The 23,212-nt window shown below is 54.8% G+C and overlaps 1 protein-coding gene across 1 annotated transcript in view; it reads left to right on the forward strand.

Annotated features, from left to right (window-relative positions):
* The window catches only part of LRFN2 (leucine rich repeat and fibronectin type III domain containing 2), a 190,283-nt gene extending 170,921 nt beyond the window's left edge, over nucleotides 1–19,362 (forward strand). Inside the window, exon 3 of the mRNA XM_080665884.1 lies at nucleotides 16,012–19,362. Coding sequence (XP_080522010.1) covers nucleotides 16,012–17,002 — 991 coding nt within the window. The 3' untranslated portion in view covers nucleotides 17,003–19,362. The remainder of the gene's footprint in view (nucleotides 1–16,011) is intronic.
* The last annotated feature ends 3,850 nt before the right edge of the window (nucleotides 19,363–23,212 follow it).

A 23,212-nucleotide genomic window follows, 5' to 3' on the forward strand; every position in this document is an offset into this window, starting at 1 on the left:
CCCTGCACAGTCCAAGCTGCAGTCACCTCCCCCCCGCCCTGCCCCCAGAGAATGGGCTTGTCAGTCAAGGTCACATTCCACTAACTACCTAAAGGAGCAGGAAGCTGTGCAGCCCTGGGTGGGGCAGGCTGGGGGCTTGCTTCCTCCCTGATTTTTAAAAATATATATATTTATTAATTTCAGGGAGGAAGGAAGAGGGAGAGAGATAGAGACATTAATGATGAGAGAGAATTATTGATGGGCTGCCTCCTGCATGCTCCACACTGGGGATGGAGCCCACAACCTGGGGATGTGCCCTGACTGGGAATCAAACCGTGACCTCCTAGTTCATAAGTCGATGCTCAACCACTGAGCCACGCTGACTGGGCCTCTTGATTTTTTGAAAAGTAATAAATGTCCTGATTACCAACTTCCTAACCCCAAGGGCATCCAGAAAGATGGGTTCCAGGTCTGGGGAAGGTCAGGGGATTTTCCTTCCTGGGAACTTAAGGGCTGGTGAGAAGTGTCTATGAGGCACCGCCACCCGCCTGACCGCCCCGTGCTGGGGCCTCCCCATGTGTCACTCGCTTAATCCTCGTGTCCAGGCTGTGATGGAAGGGGGAATAACAGTTAACAGTACTGACCTGGGTGCCGGGCACTGTTCTCGGTGCTCACAGTATTCATTCACTGAATCTGCCCAGCAACTCCGTGGAGTGGATGGCTTCTATTCTCGTTTCCACATTACAAATGTGTAACCAGAGGCAGATGTGCCGCAAAATGGGTAAGTGCTGCCATTCTGGGTGCTTGGGATGCATCCGAGAACAAAACAACTTGGAGAACCTCGTCCTGTGAGAAACAAGCCCAGGCCCGAGAAATGAGTAAATTACAGAGGTGTGGGGAGCCATACGCGCCGTGCAAAGAAGAAACAGCAGTGCAGGGCCAGGCTCGGCGTGGTGGGCAAATGGCAGTTTTACAGAGTGGGGCTGGGTGGACCTCACTGAGGGGAGACCTGGCAAAGACTTGAAGGAGGTGAGCCAAGCAGAGCTCTGTGAGGAGGGCATTGGAGGCAGAGGGAACAGCCAAGGCAAGGCCCCAAGGCTGGAGTGTGTCTAAGGAGCAGCAAGGGCCAGGGTGGCTGCAGCAGAGAGGGCGAGGGGCAGAGTCTAGGAGATGGGGCAGGGGTTGGTGGGGCCCGATCACAGCCATGCAGGCCCTATCAAGGACATTTTCTCCAGCACACAGGCTCGTTCAGATGCCCACCTCATTACAGAGCTCGCACACACCCACAGCCTCCAGCCAACACCCTCCCCTCAGCTTTGCTCACATACCAGGGTTACTTCTACTCATACTCACACACACTATACTCACTCACACTGGCCAATAGGCACACTCATACTCACACACACTATACTCACTCACACTGGCCAATAGACACACTCATACTCAACACACTATACTCACTCACACTGGCCAATAGACACACTCATACTCACACACACTGAACTCTTCACTCACTGGCCAATAGGCACACTCATACTCACACACATTATACTCACTCACACTGGCCAATAGACACACTCATACTCACACACACTGAACTCTTCACACACTGGCCAATAGACACACACTCATACACACACTGAACTCTTCACACACTGGCCAATGGGCACTCACTCATACACACACTGAACTCTTCACACACTGGCCAATAGACACACTCACAGTCACACACACTATACTCAACACATTGGCCAATGTACTCTCATACACACCCACAGAACTGACTCACACACTGGCCAATGGCTCCTGCTGGGCTTCACCCTCACCTGCCTGTGTGGGGAGGGACAGGAGCGGTCCTCCTCACCCTGCTCCCTGTGGTCCCGGCATGACCTCTCCCCAGCCCGACCAGGAGCAGGAGAGACGCCAGTCCTGAGGCCTCAGGTCCACACCCCCAAGCAAAGTGCTGCAGAGACTCCCAAAAGCACAGATGCGAGCGTCCGTGATTGATTCACATGTGGTTTACTCACACGTGACTGACTCACACTATTACGTCCACACTAAGATCCCAGACCCACGTAGCCATCCTGCAGGGACACTGAGTGCACTCAGTGGCTCCACTCTGTGCTGATTGTCCCCACAGGAGCTGACTGTCCTCAGGCTTGGACCGGGCTAGGAAAGGGGAAGAGAGTGAAACTGCTATTTTTAGTTATTCTCAGTCAAAACCAGGACAGGCACCTCCAGGCCAGGCCAGCCTCACCTGCAGCTCCTGGCTAACAAGTAAATCCCATAGTGAGGCTCCTCTTCCTGCTCCACACAGAGACCCTGAACCCCAAGGCGACCGACCAAAGCCCCCAGGCAGCTCACCTGCCGAAGCCCCCAAGCAGCTCACCTGCCACTGCAAGATATCCTGCCAGGAGACGGGGGTTGGATGGTGTTAGTGCTCCCTACAAAAAAGATGATGATAATGTTGGATAGATGATCGATAGACAGACAGACAGGTAGGCAGATGATAGGTGATAAAGTGGGTAAACATTCACCACGTACAGTAAACCCTCACTTAACGTTGTCCATAGGTTCTGCAATGAGTGAAATGATGCCTAACAATCAGATTTCCCCGCAGGCGAGCGGATATAAATAAAGAGTTAAGTCCCTGCAGCACCTCATGAACGTTAGAGCGAAGCAGCGTTAGAGGAAGCAGCGTTCCTCAATGACCTGCCATACAACTATGACTTATTGGGCCTGTGTCGCATGCCGGGGCTTCGTGGACATCATTTCTAATCCTCACACGCGTCTGGAAATTAGGTTTGCAAACTGCTTTTACAAACGAGACTGAATCCCTGGGAAATTGAATCAAGTAGGTGAGACCAGGAACTTGTGCGTCGGCAGTTGAGCCCAGAGCCCAGGTCACTCTGGTGTCAGATCCTGTGTGCTCTGAGGGCTGGGGACCCACTGCCCCAACTCCCTCAACACTTTGCTGGCTGTGCCCCACCTGCCCTGCTGCTGCACCCCCTTGCTCCTGTCACCCCCCCTTCGGGTGATGCTTTGGTGGAATTCTCAGATGTCAGAATTGGGCACAAAAGTATGGAGAAGGAAAGTGATTGGCCCAGAGCCACACAGCAAGTCTGTGACATAGCCGGGCCCAGAGCTTTGTCCCTCCGGCTTGGACCTGAGGATATTTGGAGGTTGGGCACAGCTCTGCTCCGCCGTCCTCCCTCCCTCTGGCGCCAGGGTCGGGATGGGGTCAGAGCCCTGACTTGGTGGGACAGAGCAGCCTCTCCACTGCCCACCTGAGGCCTCTCACCGAGGTCATGCCTGGCCCAGCCCAATGAGTCCCTTCCTGGCCAGCTGCTCGGAGAGGCCCTGGTGTCCAGGGAGGATCCGCAGAAGCACAGCCCAGAGAAGTGCTGAGCGGGCGCCTCCTGACCACTGGCAGGAAGGGTTTCTGTCTGCTGGTGAGGCGACGGGCAAGTGCCCCGCAGCTCAGCGCACCGGGTGTCAGCAGGCCACTCCCCGTGGGCCCAGCCTCCAGGTGTGAGGCCTGGAGCAGCCCTCAGGGATGTGCCTGTTGGTGTCTCGGTCACTCGCTCATGCATGTGCTGAGTGCCCAGTTATGAAAAATGACAGTTCCCATCTGTGAGTGCTTTACCTCCATACTGCATCCAAGGAGACACATCTGTGCAGGTTTCCCCAACCATCCCATGGCCTGGGCAGCAGTGTCATCACTCCCATTTGACAGACGAGAGAGCTGAGAATCCGAGGAGGCCAGCTCCTTGTTCAGAATGGCTCAGCTGGCAGATGGTGGGCCCAGATTTGAACCTGGTCTTTCAGACACCAAATCAAACGTCATCATGGCTGCTTTCTCATGCATAAACTCATTGTAAGCACTGAACTCATTACTGAACAAATATCATATTTAATTCCATAAGGATGCCATGTGATCAATATTATTAACTCATTTTGCAGGCGAGAAAACTGAGTGAGGCCCAGAGATTCCCAGTGACTTACCTACTTCGCACAGTCAGTAAGCTTTTGTCACCATAGCACAAATTCAACCCGGGGGTTGATCCCATTCATTTCTTCAGGGAGCTTCTGATTGGACAGAGGAGGAGGTTATGACTGCGGGAAAAGGCAGGTCCCCAAAACGCATCCATGCAATGAACGAAGGCTTCATCTCATCTTGGTTGTTTCTTGTGTAGGGGTCATCGGCGACTCGACCATTGTCACTGAAACAAAACCTAGTGTTCGCTCATTGATGGCCAAGCATTGTGCCAAGTGTTTAACACACTTTCCCTCAGAATCCTGACAACAGTCCTCCAAGTAGGTCCCAGAATTCCTAGTAACTGAGGCAGAAAGGGCTGAGTAATCTGTCTCAGGCCACACAGCTGGTCATTGGCAGGGTGGGATTTGAACCCAGGCCCAGCTGGCACCACATGGACGCTGTGAACCACCACACTTTATTTTCCAAGACCTCTTTCCCACGAGCATTTGACTTGTGCCACACTCTGCTCCAGAACTGCCCTGTTCTTCAGCCAAGAGGACAGGCATATGGTCAGGGGCCACCCTCCCTGACCCCCGTCCCTCCCCAGTGCTGCCTAGCAGCCCTAATCTGACAGCGCCAACCAAGCCCACGGGCAGCAGGACCAAGAAGCCCCTGCCGAGGGCGACTGAGCAACAAATGTGTTTCCAGCAGCCTCTGCTCTTCCTGCCCACCTGGCAGAATTTGCTTTATGATGATTTTTTTTGCCATTTTGAAAGTTGTGCTAAAATGTACATAACATAAATTTTACTGTTTTAACCATTTTTAAGTGTGTATTTCAGTGGCATTAAGTTCATTCACATTGTTATGCACCATCACCACCATCCATCTCCACGACTTTCTCATCCTCCCAAACTGAAACTCGGTGCCCATTAAACACCAACTCCCCTCCCCCTCCAGAGCCCCCTCCTTCTGTCTCTATGAATATGACCACCCTGGTGCCTTATATAAGTGGAGACATACAGTGCGTGCCTTTTGCGTCTGTCTTATCTCACTTCACACAACGTCGTCCAGTTTTCCGAATGCGGTAATGTGCATCAGAACACGGCATTATGGAACCGCTTCTGGACTTTGCTTGTGATCCATGTGCAGCGCCCTGCAATCTCTGTTTTTCCAATGTTAGTGTGTGTGCATCTGGGAGAGCCTGTGATAGCATTTAGAGGAGGTTGGTGCTGCAGGTGAGTTTGCCCCTGGGTGGCGCCCTCACGACATTATGGACCTGCCGACTGGGGAGAGCTGTCTGGTCAGGTTCCTCATTGGGTGTAAGGACTCTGTGTGTTCTGGACGCGGCTGGTGGGGACTCTTTATTCTCATACTCCTCAGTTTCCAACGACGTGTAATGTAATTGGTCTGACACCTGCATTTTTCCTGTAAGTGATGAGTTGTTATTGAGCAGGCTTTTCTCAGCTCCTCAAGGAGAGAAATGACAACTCTCATTGTCATCATCATAGTCGTCGGGGCACCAAATGGGCCTGGGAGGGGAGCAGAAGGGGCCGCCGTGTCCACCCCACTATACTTAATTCTCACACTCAGCCCAGGAGGTTGGCACTGCTTTCTCCATTTTACAGGTGAGCAAACTGAGGTTCAGAGAGAGGGAAAATGATCCTGAGGCACGTGGGCCATCGGGGCAGAACCAGCCTTCAGAGAGATTTCTGTTTGATTGCAAAGCCCACCTCCTTCCCCTGAGACCTGCTGACCCAATTCTTTGGGACTGGGAGCTAAAGACAGTTAAATACAGAGAAAAGTTCCACATTTGTAGAGACTTGGATGAGGAGAGAGAGAGAGAGAGAGAGAGAGAGCGAGCGCTGCCTTGCGGGGGAGCTCCCCTGAGTCTCTCAGCCTGCCATGGTGGAAATGCCACTCGAGGGAACAGAGTGGTTGCAAATGGCTGGATAGCCACCCCAGGGACATCCCAGGGCATGTCCATTGACAGCCTGCTCGCTCGGTGGAAGCCCGGATGGGATGCAGCTTCCCGTGGGGCCTCACCAGAAATGTGATGTCTGTTTGGGGGAATGTGGGGTCTGACTCAGTTCTCTGTGCTCAGACCTCCTCAGAAAGGAGGGCCAAAGACACACTGGTGTGTGATGAGAGGGGACACAGGCTGGGAGCTATGCCCGAGGAATGATGGGGAGGAATGCAAGCGGTAACGGGGGAGAATGGAAGGCTCACAGTGGGTTGAGAGAGCTGCACGCAATGTGGGAATCACTGACACGTGTTAAAGCAAGAAACACCTTGTTCCGGGTGACCCCCATGGGGTTGGGTTGGGGAGTTGGAGGAGGCAGCAGCTGTCACCACAGCCCCATGTGAGCGGGGATTCTGTGCCAGGAGGGGTATGTGCAGCTGGGGTGGGCTGCCTGGCATGCCCCTGGGAGCAGGTGGAGTGCTGACAGCCAGAGGAGCCTGTTAGGGAGGGACTGGCGGGCCCTCCCAGCCCAGCCTCCTGTGCTCTGTGAATGGAGGTGGCAGAGAGAATGGAAAGAGCCGGCGGATGTCCTGGTGAGCCAGGCAGAGCAGCACCTGGGCTGGGGGAGGCTGGGCAGCAGCCTTTGCCCAGACACACAGCCAGATTGCACCTGTGTGCCTGCCTCTCTGGTCAGTATGCCGTTGACCCTCACGCCTGCTGGACACATCTCTGTGCGCGCTGGGACGCGGTGATTCCCGCACTCACAGTCACTGGCACACGTAGCACTCACTGTGGGCCAGGCACCGACTCATTTCGTCCTCACAGCAACCCTGTGAGGGAGGCCTGTCATCCCTTCCCCTTTGCAGAGAAGCCGAGGTCACAGGGCTGGTAAGTGAGCGTTCTGGGGCTGGAACCCTGCCGTCAGTGCCAGCATGCACGCTCTGACCCTCTGGCATTATCCTCTCCGTGCAGGAGCCACACTGTTGTCTCAGCCACACAGGGGCTGGCCATCCCCTCCTCCTCCTCCTCCCCCGCCACCACCCCCCCCCCCCCCAGGCCACTGGATCTGCCAGAGCCTGAGTCAGGAGCACAGGCAGTGCCTCCCTCCGCAGGCACTTCCTCACCTGTCACCAGGGAGTCCTCACTCTGGGAGGTGAGCAGGGACAGCCTGCAGGCGTGGCACCCTGAGGCCTGACTTCCTGTCTAAGGTAAGCCAGGGATCCACTAACACTGTCTCCACGTGTCTTCTGGGAGAGACTTCTGGACCCACAGGGGCAGAAAGCATGTCCTGCTGTGGGGGTGAAGCCACGATGCATCCTGCCGCAGCCAGGACCGGTACTGCCCACACCCCCTGTCTAGCTGGCTCAGCGTTGCCAGCCTCAAGGTCCGAGGCCTGGATCTCCAGGATCAGAGGTGCGTTTCCTTTGGCTCAGCGGCACCCTCTCCTTCATACAGCACCCCTCCCATGAGCCCCTCTGCAGACCTGACCTGGGCCTGTGGGAGGGGTGTGGCTCCTCTGCTTGCTGGAGGGGCGAGGCCATCCCTCGTAGATTTGCCGTGAGGATTAAGTTAGTGGATACATGCAGACTACTCAAAGCTGCTTGACATATAGTAAGAGTTCAATAAATGTTAGCTGTCATCCCAGGAAGATAAATATTTGTAGTCGCCATCAAACAGTTAGCCTAACGCTGAGACCTGCTTCCTGCTAAAACCCGATTCCTCTGCATTCAGTTCAGGGCAGTGCAGTCTGGGGGAGACCAAGCTCCGCGCCTGGCAGACCTGGCTTTCAGCACTAGCTCAGCCACGTTCCAGCATGAACTTGGTCTCAGGTTCTTCATCTGTAAAGTGGGGTAATTATTCCTACCTCAGAGTCAGGGTGCAGAAGCAAAGAGGCCTGCCGGTCAAGCACTCAGCACATGGTAAGAGCTCAATAAACTGTGTGCAAGACAGACCAGCCATGTCTGCACCCCGCCCGCAGCCCGAGCAGAGAAGCAGCAGGCCCCTCTGGGGCTCTCAGGAAAAGGGCAGGCTGGCCAGCCTGGGTCTAACAAGGCCTTTTCATATGCCCTGAGATCTCATCTGGCCGAAGAGCTTGGCAGCCCTGATAGTCTTGAAGAGCCAGTAATGAGGGTGCAGAGCCAGGGATGTGGGGTGGAGAAGCTGGATGGGCCTTCTACAAATTGGGACTGGGGCAGTGGGCAGCTCTGGTGCATCCCTGATGGTGGAGGGGAGGGAAGGGCACCTGAGAAGTGGCTGTGCTGGGGCAGTTGAGGAGGTGGAGGCTGAGATGACAGAGGTGGCATTTGCTGACTACTCCAGGGAAGCAAGACCAGCCTTGCTTGTGTAGACATCAATTCTTCCACAAATACACACTCATCAGCTCCTATCTGTCACTCGCCATGTGTATCAGACTCCTAGGGTTCCCTGTCTTATCTGCAGGGGCCGTGTTAGTCAGAAGAGCTAATTACTGTGATCGCATAAAGGCTAAAGCACAACCGAATCTTGAGTCCTGGTCCTAGGAGCCCAGCACGACACTCTTAGTCAGGAAGCCTTCCTCACTGCAGACGCAGACGCAGGCTTCCACCCCCTGGCCTTGTCCTCTGCGTGGTCAGGAGGGCCACACACCCAGGGTGCAGCCAGCATAGGGGAAGGAGGAGGAGAGGCTGGTGCTCCCTCTCTCTGAAGGCCTGGCCAGAGGTCGCACACACTGCTGCCACCTCATCCACTTGCCAGGAGTCAGCACGTGGGCACCCCAACCTGCAAGGAAGTCTGGGACTGTGGTCTGAGAGGGGAGAGTGGACTTGGGAGTCAGTTTACAGGCTTTGGGTGGCGACTCCTAGAATTTCCTGTTCCCATTCTGGGAGCCTCAAACGCCTTTAATGGTAGCAATTAGGAAGGAGCAAGCTTGGCCTGCAGTTGTCTCTGGAAGAGGTCACAAGGGGAGTCACCTCAGAAGTGAAGTGTCAGGAGAGGTGTGGGAGCCTGGGGGGAGGGGAGGGGACAGGGACAAGGCAGGAGAGGGGCAGAGCAGGAACTAGCATTGCCTGGGGTCAGAACCTTCTGGACCATATATATGTGAACACAACACCCATTCTCTCTCTCTCTCTCCCTCCCTCCCTCTCTCTCTCTCTCTCTCTCTCTCTCACACACACACACACACACACACACACACACACACACACTCAGCTCTCAAATGATACTTAGACACACAGACATACCACTGCACACTGTGCCACAGACACACACACACATACAGACTTTCATGTACATGCCCACACTCACACACCCCACACAGCCACATCACATCCGTAAATGCTGTCAGGAGCCCCTGCAGCGAACCTCAGGGATATAGAAACATGCCTCTCTGGGAAAACCTTCACACAGCGGTGCCTGAGAGTCACCATTAGCCAGCTATCGTACTGAAATAAGAACCTCTTACATTCGTATAGATAGGCCTTCAGGTTTAACAAAGCACCCCTCATTCACTGCGCAACCGCAGGGTAAATATTTGCTCAGCAGTGACTCCAAGTCAGACATCATGATTGGCAGTGGAGATACAAGGATGAATAGGAAGCAGAGCGTGGCCTCATGGGAGACACAGCATGGACGAGAGGTCCACCAAAGGCAATGGCTGTGGGAGGAGAGCGCAGGAGCAGGTCTGGGCGAGGTCAGGCCTCAAAGGAGGGATGAGGTCACCAGGTGGAGGAGAGATCAGAGGTTTCCAGGATGGAGGGGCATGGAGGAGATGGTGTGACCAGAGCCTGAGCTCCAACTCCTTTTGGAAGAAGGGAGAACCCCGGAAACTGGGATCATAGAGGAGTTTCAGGAGCCAGCAGGGAGCCTCCCCTCTTCCTATGCTCCAGTCTTCCTCCAGGGCTTCCACTGGCCAACTCTATCTGGAAGCCTGAGGGCAAAGGAGCCTGGGAACAGGCAAGGGGGCCTGGGAAATGTAGTTCCTTATCAGGCCGATAGGGCAGGGAAAGGAAGCCAGGTCTGAGAGCAAGCAGTAGAATAGCCAGTATGCTGTGATTTCTTCTTAAACCTCTGGTGTCAGCTGTAGATGTGTTTGCTAGTGTTACATTAAATGAAGAAATTCCAAATGAACATTAATAGGGGGAAAAAAAGAAAAAAAAAACACTCAGAAGCAGCCTCTTACGCTCGTGTTGTTTTCCTTGGGCAAGTCTTGGGGTTGCCGTTTTAAATTGTGTTTTAGAGCATGTGAGCTTAATTAAATTTAACACATTGGAGCAACTTAACTTAAAATAGCAATTCATGGTTTCCGCTAACAGAAATGTCACCAGTTTGTGTGACGGGAAGGAACCTCTCATAATTTGAGGCTGTGACGGGGGGGTGTGCCAGAGATCATCGCTTGCCTTTCCGTCCACTCCCCTTCTTCACCCTGCTGGGTGCCCTGGGAGGCTGGCCAGTATGCAGCCATGAACTCTGGCTTCTGCTTAGGTTCAGCCCTGGGGATAGGAGCAGAGGAGTGGGCGGAGGGAAGAGAGTGGGGTCAGGGTCCTTTTTGTCTGGTTCCCATGCTGTAAGATTGCCCCTGGCTGCCCCTGCCCCTCGTCTAAATTTCCCAGACCAATGTGTCTCCACGGGGGTGATTCTCCCTCCTAGGACATTGGGCAGTGCCTGGAGACACCTCTGGCTGTCACAGCTGGAGATGCTACTGGCATCCTGTGGGGTGGGGCCGGGATGCTGAGACACTCTCCAGTGCACAGGACAGCCACCAAGACCAAGAACCCCTCAGCCGAGATACCAATTGTGCCCTGGCGGAGAAACGCTGCCCGGTCGGCGCTGCTCCAGCTGCTCGTGGTGAAGGGCTGGAGCTGCCTTGCCGTCCCTGGTCCAGGGCAGACCGGTGCTCTTGTAAGAATATAATAGAAATAAACTGCCAGGAAAGGGGTCATGCACTTGGATGTCACCATCAGTTCCAAATGGTGGTGCCCCTTTCTCAGTGCTCACTCTCCATTTCTGTACTGTCTGTTCATGGACCAGGAAGTGACAGCTCATGGACCAGCATCCGGCTGTGGGCTGCACCGAGTAGGGTGGAGCTGCATGATTCTCTCTCCTTTCTGGGTTTGGTGACCTCCCCTGGTGTGCTCAGGCCTAGAGAGGGTCACAGCTTGGCGCTGCCAACCATGAGTTATCGCACATCCCCTCGTGGTCCCCCACCTCCTACCCACCCCTTGGTAATGAGTCGTCTTGTAAGTAAAGTCTTAGTGTCCCTCTGGGAGTGGGCCTTCTGCCCTGAAAAGCCTGACCGATGTGCAGTGTTTCCCTAAAGAATGTGCACCAAGTTAGAGGGTGTGTGGGTGGAAGGCCGAGAATGTGATGGGCAGCCAGGTGTGGGAGCTCAGCTCAGGAGCTTGAGCTGTGCCTCCAAGGTCATGGACAGCCCTTGGAGCGGGTCTCCGGGGGCGAGGGCAGGGCCGGAGGTGTGCTTCAGTCAGATGCAGCTCTCTGGAGGAGATGGTGCTGAGCACAACTAGAGGCGGGGAAGCTGGCGGGAGGCTGCGGCATTCATTCAGACCAGAGACGTGAGGCCTGAGCCAGTGTGAGTGTGGACAAGTCCAGAGGGGGACTGCCAGCCAGGGAGCGGGGGGATGTGGGTGGGAATGAAGGTCGATCCAGGATCCAGATCTGGCCTAGGATTCAGTGGCTGGTCCAGTGGGGGCCCATGAGGGGGTGGACAAGACCACATAGGCAGGAGATGAGTTGGGGTCTGTCCTGGAGTCCGCATAGTGCCCATTCCACATGGCTTTCTGTGCAGTTTGTTCTTTCTGCTGCCTGCAGGAGGGAGCGGTCTTGCTTCTAGGTGTGTGAGCTCTGAGTCCCAGTGGATCCAGAGCTCCCTCAGCTCCACCAGGGCCCCCATGGAGTGAGAGCTGCTGAGCTCCTTCCTTCCCTAAATGGGAATGACTCCCGCCTTAGGGCTGTTGGGAGAGGAAAGCATGTAAACTTCAGAGCACAAGGTTAGCACGTGGCGCATGTCATCACCGGTTAGTGCTATTATTGGTAAAGGCAAACTTGACTGCCAGAGGCTGTATTGAGCCACCTGGCTGCCACTCTCCTGTAAGTGTGTGTGTGTGTGCGCGCGCACACACACACGCACACACACAGGAACCAGGAGCAGCTTTCTTCTAAAGGCCAATTCTTGTGTGGGGCTTTTCCAAGCCTGACCCTTCACCCCTGGTGCCAAGGATCAGCCCTATCACACCATCATTGGTAGCACAGCCCAGCTGTGCTCCATCACAGCATGATTTCCCTGACTGGGAGGCAAGGGGGAGAGAGGCCAGGCTGAGCCCCTCGCAGTGACCTGCGGAGGCCAGAGAACAGGGCAGTGGCTGTGTGGCACGGCAGTCAGGAGCAGAGGTGCTGGGGGCAGGCTGCCTGCCCAGATCCCAGCTCTGCCACTTACTGGAGTGCCACTAGGCAGACGGCTAGCCTTTCTGTTCAGGTTCTTTATCTGTAAAAGGGAGAGGATAGTAACAACGTCCCCAACAAATGTAGGGATGATTAAATGAGTATTAATCATCTTACAGATCTCAGGAAATTGCCTGGCACAGAGTCAGGCCTCAGTGTTAACTACTCCTCTTCATCAGTATTAGTATTAGTATTAGTATTAGAATTGGTATTGGTGTTGGTGTTGGTATTAGTATGGTATTGGTATTGTTATTAGTATTAGCATTTGTATTGGTATTGGTATTGGTATTGGTATTAGTATTAGTATTAGTATTAGTATTAGTATTAGTATTGGTGTTGGTGTTAGTATTAGTATTAATATTAGTATTGGTATTGGTATTAGTATTAGTATTAGAATTGGTATTGGTGTTGGTGTTGGTGTTGGTATTAGTATGGTATTGGTATTGTTATTAGTATTAGCATTTGTATTGGTATTGATATTGGTATTAGTATTAGTATTAGCATTAGGATCAGGCCCTGCTTCCTAAGAGAAGATGGTTTAAACAGTGAGATGATTTCTGGGCCCGTGGTTCACCTCCTGGGTCCTGAGGTTGTTGTGAACAATAAATGCAACAGAATGTGGCAACCTTGTCATATAACAGGGGTTCAATAAACAAGTGGCCCATCCCCATCCCCAATGGACCTGCTCTCACACTGCTCGTGCCCCATGAGGGGCAGAGTGCGGTGACTCAGTGGACAAGAGCCAGGCTGCCTGGGCTTGAGTGCCAGCTCTGCCAGTTATTTCTGCTTCCTGCCCCTGGGTCTATTCCCTTATGTCCGCTTCCGGCCCCTGGGTCTGTCCCCTTATGTCTGCTCCCTTCCCTGGGGTCTGTCCCCTTATGTCTGCTTCCTGCCCCTGGGTCTGTTCCCTTATGTCCGCTTCCTGCCCCTGGGTCTGTTCCCTTATGTCTGCTTCCTGCCCCTGGGTCTGTTCCCTTATGTCTGCTTCCTGCCCCTGGGTTTGTCCCCTTATGTCCACTTCCTGCCCCTGGGCCTGTCCCCTTATGTCTGCTTCCTGCCCCTGGGTCTGTTCCCTTATGTCCGCTTCCTGCCCTGGGGTCTGTCCCCTTATGTCCGCTTCCTGCCCCTGGGTCTGTTCCCTTATGTCCGCTTCCTGCCCCTGGGTCTGTTCCCTTATGTCTGCTTCCTGCCCCTGGGTCTGTTCCCTATGTCTGCTTCCTGCCCCTGGGTCTGTCCCCTTATGTCCGCTTCCTGCCTGTGGGTCTGTCCCCTTATGTCCGCTTCCTGCCCCTGGGTCTGTTCCCTTATGTCTGCTTCCTGCCCCTGGGTCTGTCCCCTTATGTCCGCTTCCTGCCCCTGGGGTCTGTCCCCTTATGTCTGCTTCCTGCCCCTGGGTCTGTTCCCTTATGTCCGCGTCCTGCCCCTGGGTCTGTCCCCTTATGTCCGCTTCCTGCCCCTGGGTCTGTCCCCTTAGGTCTGCTTCCTGCCCCTGGGTCTGTCCCCTTATGTCTGCTTCCTGCCCCCCGAGTTGGTTTCATCTGCAGGAGGAGAAGCCCACCAAGGGCCATCTCAGGAAGTTGCTGCAGGACTCAGCGAGGTGGCAGGCACAGGGCACTGACAGCCTGGCCCCCAGCTGCTCTGGGCATTTGCCACTGTCTGGGTGTGGTGCCTTCCGCCTCTCTAACTTGCAACGTGACCCCGAGGGGAGGGAAGTGGGCCTGTAGCACTGGCCACAGAGGGCTCCTGTGGCTCTGCCCAGAGATGGCCCTGCAGGCCAGGGACCTGCTGGTGGAGGAGTGTGAGGCGCAGGGGCCGCTGAGCGCTGATCCAGGAAGGAGGTGGCTGACAGGCTGCAGGCAGGCAGCTTCTCACAGAGATGAGGAAAATGCCCCTGGTTGTCCTGTGGGGAGGAGCAAGCCCAGGCTATGGAACTACAGGCTGGGGTTAAAGTCCCAACTGCCCCACCCCAGCCGTTCAGCTGTGTGACCTCGGGCTAGACACTTAGCCTCTCTGAGTCTTGGTCGTTCAGCTTCCCTGACATGAGAGCACAGGATTCCGCAATGTCCATAGGCTCTGGCTGGATCCTGACTCTTCTGCCTCTAGCTCTGTAGCTATGGACTCAGGGTGAGGGGGGGACGAAGGGCCCTCCATGTGGAGTCCCCAGCAGAACAGCTGGGCGGGTGAGGAGGGAGGCAGAGCTCCAGGCTGTGCTGACGGGATGTCAATACCTGCCTGTCAGCTCCCCTCCCCAACATGGGCTTTCCTGGTGGAAGTTCTCAGCCCCGGAATTTCATATTTGAGGTCTCAATTAAGCTGCCTGGCTCTGGGAGTGAGGAGTTGACGGCCGCTGATGGAGCCCTTTAATAGCAGAGGTAGGAGAATGGAGGGCCCCTGGGAGCAGGGGGCTCTGTGAAGGCTGCAGAGGGGGACATGGCACCCTCAGGCTGAGGACAATGTGTATTTCTGCAGGAGGGTTTATGGGTAACATAGGCATCCTCTCTGGAAACAGCACAGTTGTGATACCTGAACGAGGGCTCAGAGATCAGGGCTGGCATCCAGGTAGGAACAGCCCAGGATACCATGGATGGGTCCCACTGTGGGGATACCGCTGCTCATCAAACCCTCCCCTAGGGTGAAGGGACCCTGGGAGGCCTCCCCGGCCAGAGTACCTCTTTCTGCAAATCTCTGTGCCCTGCCAGCTATGGCTGTGACGGAGGACCGTCCTTCCCTCTGGGAAGCAGAATCACCCTCTAGTCTTCAACACTGCCCCCGCCCCCACTTTGCCTGGCACACCTCCCCTGCCCAGGCATGACGGCCATCTGGAGATGAGCATGGCCGAGGCCTGAGGTCAGGGCCTTGTCTGTGGCTCAGTACAGCTCGGGACCCCGAGAGGAGGCTTCGTCAATGTTGATGAGCCTCCAAGGACAGGGCAAGGGGGGACCGAGCCTTCAGGTGGGCTGGCCCAGGGCCAGGGCCAACCTGACTCTCACCCCCTCCCCTTCCCAGGAGCCTCGGGGATATTTGCAGCAGACATGGCAGAAGCGAAGCGGGGCTGGGGCAGGAGGCAGGAGGGGGGTCCCTTTGTTTAATTTCTGCTGCTTCCTCAGGCCTTTAACCTCTGCCTCTGTGTCTCCCTCTGCCTTCCCCGTGTTTCCTCCCTCATCTCTGCTGGCTCTCTCCTTTCTTCTCTGTGCTTCCATCTCTAAACTCCTTCCCTGCCTCTGCTTCCACTAACCTGCCTTCACTCCCACCTCTTCTGGGTGGTTCCCACGTTGACGGATGATGTCTGTGGACATCTACCTCTGGCACGCCTACCCTTGACTCTCCCTCACTGCCCTCTTCACTCTACCTGTCTTTCCTGGGTTCTTACCTGGGGCCCTCTCCTCGCATCTGACCTTTTCACTATGTCCTATGCTCCCCTCCCCTGCCTGCCCCTCCACTTCTCGCCCCCTCTGCCTCCTCTCCGCCCACCTCTTCCTTCCCTGTCTCTTCACCTGTCCCTCTCCTGCACTGCCTCATACTGTGTCCCTCTGTCCGTCTGTCTCTCTCACCCCCACTTCTCTGCCTGTCCTGTGTCAATCCCCCTCTGTTTCTGCCTCTGACCCCCACCACTCTGCTGTCCCTCCCATCGCTCCCTTCTGTGTCCCCCCACCCACCCCAGGATGATCCCAGCTTCCAACAAGGCCTTTGTGGTCAACAACCTGGTGTCCGGGACCGGCTATGACCTGTGCGTGCTGGCCATGTGGGACGACACTGCCACAACGCTCACGGCCACCAACATCGTGGGCTGTGCCCAGTTCTTCACCAAGGCTGACTACCCGCAGTGCCAGTCCATGCACAGCCAGATCCTGGGCGGCACCATGATCCTGGTCATCGGCGGCATCATCGTGGCCACGCTACTGGTCTTCATCATCATCCTCCTGGTGCGCTACAAGGTCTGCAACCACGACACCCCCGGCAAGATGGTGGCCGCCACTGTCAGCAACGTGCACTCGCAGACCAATGGGGCGCAGCTGCCCACTGTGGGTGGTGTGCCCAGCGGGGCCCCCGCCCCGGCCCCAGGGCCGCCCAAGGTGGTGGTGCGCAATGAGCTGCTGGACTTCAGTCCCAGCCTGGCCCGCGGCAGTGACTCCTCTTCCTCCAGCTCCCTGGGCAGTGGGGAGGCCGGGGCGCTGGGGCGGGGCCCCTGGAGGCTCCCACCCCCACCCCCTGCCCCGCGCCCCAAGCCCAACCTTGACCGCCTGATGGGGGCCTTCGCCTCCCTGGACCTCAAGAGTCAGAGAAGGGAGGAGCTGCTGGACTCCAGGACTCCAGGCGGGAGAGGGTCTGGGACACATGCCAGGGGCCACCACTCAGACCGAGAGCCGCTGCTGGGACCACCTGCGGCCCGGGCCAGGAGCCTGCTCCCCCTGCCCCTGGAGGGCAAGGCCAAACGCAGCCATTCCTTCGACATGGGGGACTTCGCAGCTGCAGCAGTGGCAGCAGGAGGGGGCGCCCCGGCTGGCTACAGCCCCCCTCGGAGGGTCTCGAACATCTGGACGAAGCGCAGCCTCTCTGTCAATGGCATGCTCTTGCCCTTTGAGGAGAGTGACCTTGTGGGCGCCCGGGGCACGTTTGGCAGCTCCGAGTGGGTGATGGAGAGCACGGTGTAGGCTCGGGGTGTCCCCCTCCTCCTGCAGGTGGAAGGGGAATCTTTACTGGCAAGTCTTTGTGGGGTTTCCATAGTGATGTTTACATCCAGGGACAGTTGAGTCTCGCAGTGGACTCCCCCAGCACCTCCCAGGCCTGCCCCCACCCCCTGCCCAGCAGGGTGTGCTCAGGGAACGGGACTTGACCACCAAGTGTCAGATGAGCCCTGAAGGTTTGGAAAGGCTGACTTGCTTTTCCAATCACAAATGCAGCGTATAAGCAAGCGCTTTGATTGCTTCCGGTTCCGGTGTTGTTTTTATTGCTTAATTTATTTTCTCCCACTTCCCAAGCACCCCCTCTTCACTCACACAGATAACAGGGAGTTTGCTGAAAACCAGTTCCGGGGCTCTGCATGGCTGTCACTGCCAATGGAGAGAAGGGGTGGATGCTGGTTCCACGCGTGTTTGCGGGAGACCCCTTATTATTCGCAGCCATCCCCACAGTTGGAGGGTTGAGTGACCCCCATAACTGACCCAGCTTCCTTTGCTCTCAAACATGACTCTCCACATCCATCACATCAGCTTAAACCCCAGGTGGCTCCCAGGACTCCCCGTGTCCGGGAGAGGTGCTGGGGTTCTGAGGCTCAGGGCCTGAGGGATATAAACTCTTGGAGTTCCTTTGGGATTTGTGCCTCTTTGGGTGGGAGCTGGGACAGGAAGTCCCCATGAGCATGTGGTGGGCCAAGAGGACTTTGTAAGGAAGGCAAGGTGGGTTGTCATAGGAGCTGGACTTTGAGTCCAGCGCTCTGAGTCAGGGTCCCAGAGCCACCACCGAATCAACCAGCTAAAAACACTGGGGCCTCAAGTTCTTTCCTCTCTTTGGACTTCAGTCCCCTGAATCACAAAATACTAGATTTCACCGGGCCTCCTGTTCCATTCCAGTTCCAAGGACTCATGAACTCCCGAGCTTTAAATGTGGGGTCTCCAGCTCGGCGCCCGGGGGCGCACAGGCTGGTGGAGCAGCCCCTCCCCCTCCTGCTGGGCATGGGGGATCCTGGAGGCTTCGCAGGGAGAGCTGAGCCTTTCCAGTGCCGTAGTTTGGAAGCTGGAAGAGGTGCTTGCATTATCTCCATGACCCTCTCTCCCCGCCCCCAGAGTAGAAGGACTTGCCCAAGGTCACACTGTGAGCTAGTGGCCACGTCAGCACAGAGGCCAAGGCTACCTTCCTCCTGGGGGCAGAGGTTCTGTTCCCAGGCCTGTACCCTGTCCAGGGCATTTCTGTGTCTAGAGTCTGTCCTCTGTTTGTCCCTGAAGGAGCTGGCTCAGGGTGGGGCTTGGGGGGCCTTCCATGGATGACGTCTCTGAGCGGGATCCGTCTGTGGAAATGACACGATGGTGATGGGAGGGGCATGTGGGCTCCCTCCAGGTGGGGTCACCCCCACTCTCCCACAGAAACTGCCCTTGGAGCCTCTGAAGGACTTGCCCGCATCTGTCTCTCCTGGCCTCAGTCCAGGCCTCTCCGCATTGCCAACGCACTACCTCTCACTGGTCTCCCCAATTCATTCTCCCCCTCCCAAGCCTCCGCCACGATCTCTAGGCCCTCTTGTCCCTCTCCCTCCTTCTTCTACTTGCCAACCACACAGCAGACAGAGCATACAGGTGAGTCTATCTTGGACTGCAAAGTCCTGATGGGCTCAGGCCTGGAGCTGAGCTGTGGCCCCCACCCCAGCCCAGAGCACACAGGAGGGTGGGGACTGTCTATGCAGGATTGCCTTCCAGCTCCAGCCCAGGAGCCTCCGAACCCCATGCCTTCACCCTTCCTTCCCACCCTCCCGTTCCCCTCACCTCACCTTCCCTCTACCTCCTGTTTTCACTCTTTTTCTTCCTGTGACTCTCTGCCTTCCCCAGTCCGTCAGGTCATTCACAGACCAGGCCAGTCTCTTCCTGAGACCACAGGTGAATTTCCCAGGCCAGTCCCTGTGCCAGAGCACAGACCGTCCCCGCTCACGAGGTGCCTACAGATGGGACCTGAACTCTCTCCCGCCTCCTGCTTCCCCGCCCTGTTTTCCTCCTCTCCCTCTCCTCTGTACCTTTCTCACTCAGCCTTTCAAAATGTAGCCATTGAAGAAGTGACCCCAAACACCACCTTTCTTTTTGCCTTTGGGTTCAGACACCTGAGGGAACATGGTGGACACGGGGAGGGGGAACCCGACGTCTGTTCCCATCAGTGGCTCGGAGCTCTGTCGTGACATGATATGTACTTGCGTGTGTCTGTCATGTTTCTGACTTGGGGTTTTGGAAAGCATCATTCCTGTGGTCAGAATACAAATGCCAATCTTCTCCTTTGCTAAAAAAAAATGTACAGTAAAATGTACAGTTTTAAAAACAACCAACCAACCACGCTTCTTGGGAGAGAGAAAAAAGAGCTTTCTCGTGTCTGTGAGTGTCTGCTGTCCATTTCTCTGGCAACGCTGCGGTCTTCTAACGGGGCTTCGCAGTGGCATTTGCCCTCACACCTGTTTGTCACTGCCTGGCGGGAACCTGCTCCCTGTCAAGTTCACGTGTAAGATGGAAACATGAAAAAAGGAGAATGAGGCCGTCTTCTGGAGTACAGAGCAGTGGAGGGATCTGGAATAAAGCTCCGGGTTAAAACAGACTAGCCCATCCCCCGCTACCGGCCTGTCCCACCTGGTAACAGATTCTCACATACTACCTGCCTCTTCTTTCCTGGGCCGGGGCCACCACCACACTGAGCCACTAGGGGCGCACGTGTGCCTTCCACCCATTTTGGTTGAGCCTGGAGGCACTTTTGCACAAAGGGTCTCTTACTGGGGACGCAGTACAGCCCAAAGCACAAACCCAAAGTGTACACACAAATGAGCTTCTGGAACACAGCTTCCCAGCCTGCTTTCATCTAACGTCTACATCAGCATGAACAATAGGCATGACGTGGGAGCCACAGGGGCATCTGACATTTTCCGTGGCCACATTAAAACAAGTTAAAGAAATAGGTGAAATTAATTTTCATTATATATGTTATCTAACTGAATATATCCAAAATATTATCATTTCCACACATAATCACTACAAAATTATTAATAGGACATTTAACTTTTGTGGCACAAAGTTTTGTATGTTTTGCACGGATGCCACATCTCAGTTCAGACCAGCCACTTTTGGAGGCACATGTGGCTCATACTGGCCCCATTGGACAGCACAGCTCTAGACATACCATACAATGATGGACGCGGAAGCCCAGCTTTTGGGAAGAAACTGCTGTTAGGGAGCACCTGCGTTTTCCGGGACTGTGTTGGGGTTTCACATGCATTCCTCACTGAATCCTCACTGCAGCCTCTCTATGTAATTGTTATGCCGATTTTACAAATGAAAGGATTTAGGCTCAGAGGGGTTAAGTCACTTGCCCAAGGTCACACAGTAAGTCTGGCTGCAAAGCCTTAGATCTGTCCGCAATATCAATGCTGCCTCTGCTAGCCTTTCTTCCTCCCTTCAACCAGTTACAGAGGGCAGTTCACACTGGCTGAAGTATGCAAATGTATAGCCCGACCTAGAAGCCCTTGGTTTGACCTCCAGGTCTGGTAAGATTCTCAGTGCTGACGCCCGCAGGGCTTCAGTGGTTCCTTGTGTCCTCACAGGCCATTCTGGCCCTTCTTGGCTGGTAGCACTTCCCTCCTTGGCCAGGACGCTCCCTGCAGGCTTCAGACAGCCCTGCCCAGACCACTCTGGTGGTCATCCCTTCTCCTAACCTGGGGACTTGTTGAATAGCTTTTCACTTCCAGCCTCATCTGTTCCCTCTGCCCCCATAGCCTGTAACTTTATCCCCTTAAAATAGAAAGCCTCAGCCCTGGCTGGTGTGGCTCAGTGGGTGGAGAATCGGCTCATGCACTGAAGAGTCATGGGTTTGAATCCCAGGCAAGGACACATACCTGGGTTGCAGGTGCAATTTCTAGGTCCTGCTTGAGGTGTGTGTGGGAGGCAGCCAATCTCTCTCTCTCTTTCTCTCTCCCTCCCTACCTTCCACTCTCTAAAAGTCAATGGAGAAAGTATCTTTGGGTGAGGATTAACAAAAAAGCAAAAAGAAAAATATAGGAAGCTTCATACCAGCTTGCTGCCATGACCAGGCCCATCTCCCACCTCTTCCGACTCCAAAACCCTTGTCCCCATCAGGAAAGGTGTTTGCCCACCCAGCCCCTCTTTGCTGATGGAGAGGAGCCTCCCACCTCTGATCTTTTGCAGGAGCAGGTAGCACATACACTCCGAGCCTGCTTGAATCATTAAGCTTTATAAAAAGTAATTCACCCCCCTGTCTCCAAGTTCTTAATAATGACACATCCTTCAGGCTCTCCTCAGAGGAGATGTTTTTTCACTTTCTTATCATAATAGTGTTGACATTCCCAAAGACCTTAAACACAAGCACTGCTTTTTTGAGGGACGTCATTTCCAGCCAGGTAAGGGGAAGGCTGCTGTCTTAGATTCAGTCCTTTCAAAATGAGTAGTGACTTTCTCCCGGAGTCTGTGGCATTGAAGTTTGTGGGCACAGAGTACAGCCTGGCACTTCGGAGCCTTCCATTCTCTGTTCTCAGCATGTCGCCGTGAAGGTCTCGGGGCTTCGCTGGCTGGTGGCACTCCTCTGTGCTTGCAGCCGCTGGGGTCTCTGCGAACTGCTGCTGGGAGGAAAGACACACTATTCAGGAGAACAGGCAGCAGTCAGGACCTGAGCACAGTTCTCATGTCACACCTGGGTTCCCGGCCATTCCCTCACATGTGAGGGCAGCGAGGAAGATCTATGTGACAAGAAGGCTTCTCCCAGGTAAATACCTGAGCTTCCTCCCTTGGTGTTAAAATAGAAGCCGACCTGTCTAGATTGCTCTCCCGACGTCTAGAAGGAACACTGCCCCCTTCACAGTTTAAAATATCTGTTTGTGCTTTGAGTCTTTAAACCAGAGATCTTAATTTCTGAGCCTCCATGACCTCATTTAAGGTTCCCCAGCTCACAGCCAGCCCATGTTTACAACAAGGCTCATTGGTTTCCCTTTACTGCAGCCTCTAGAGGAGGGCAACAGATGAGCTCCCAACAGACCAAAGTGGAGCTGGCCCTGCCTCCTGACTGCCCCATGTCCTGTGGTCCTAGCCCTTCAGCATCTCCCACAGGCACAGTGACCATGCCAGGTCTTCATCTTGGACAATGTGTGGCACCTTTCTTCTGCTCACCAGCTCTGGGGAAATGGGCCTGCATGGCAAGCTCTTGGTTGATTTTCCTTGTTGAGATAACTGAGTATCTGGTCCCTTTAGCCACCAGCCGAATGGCTCCTGATAGTATTCTCCTCCAGCATCTTGTGTAGGAGTTTCTCTAGGGCTGGAGCCAGAAAGACCTCATTCTCTAGTTCCTTTCTGAGATGCCAATGCATCCTGCAGTTGCTGGCTTGGCTCCTACTGATGAGGGGGTGAAGCTGGAATTTTACCCATCTCCATGGGATCCCAACATCCATCTGGCCCACACCCAGTCAGCCCACTGTCCAGCCTCCCACAGCCTGGCCTCTCTGTCCAGCTGCCCGTCTGGTGAGGTGATGATGGCTGCCCCTTTCTTTTGCTACCTCTTCTGTAACATGTGCTTGTTGGTGCTCCTGGCACACCCAGCAACAACTCTACCATCTATATTCTTTGCAAGGGTGAGTTTTCTTTCCCTGGACTCCCTTATGTCACATCCACGATGTCCCCTGTCCCCCAAGTACCTGTTGTGACCTTCCCAATACTGTTCCCACTCTCTCATGAAGAAAATCTCAGAGCCCCACCTCTGTCCCCTCCATCACTGACTTGGCATGTCCTGGTCACTGCAGGTATCTTGCTTACCATTTGAGAAGGAATATGACAAAGAAGAAGAAGAGATTTAAGTTCTCAGTTATACCAAATGCTCCTCAATGCTCCCCTCCTGGGGTCCCTGTCATGCTCTCTCCACCCTTTCCTTGGGGATCTCTCAGGATACAATTCTGTTGTCCATGAAGGAAGGGCTGTTTGGCTTCCTACACAGACTAATTGCAGGAAAGTTCTTTTCCCTTCCTTAGGTTGCCAGAGGATTGGCATTTTTCAAGTGGATATTGAATTGCAACATGAATTTGATAATAACAGCTGACTTTCATTGAGAGTTTCTTATGTTCCACACACTGTTCCAAGAACTTTATATAGATCACCTCAATTTAGCATCAAAACAACACAGTG

Source organism: Plecotus auritus (genome assembly GCF_963455305.1).
Source record: "Plecotus auritus genome assembly, chromosome: 4".
Classification (NCBI taxonomy): domain Eukaryota; kingdom Metazoa; phylum Chordata; class Mammalia; order Chiroptera; family Vespertilionidae; genus Plecotus; species Plecotus auritus.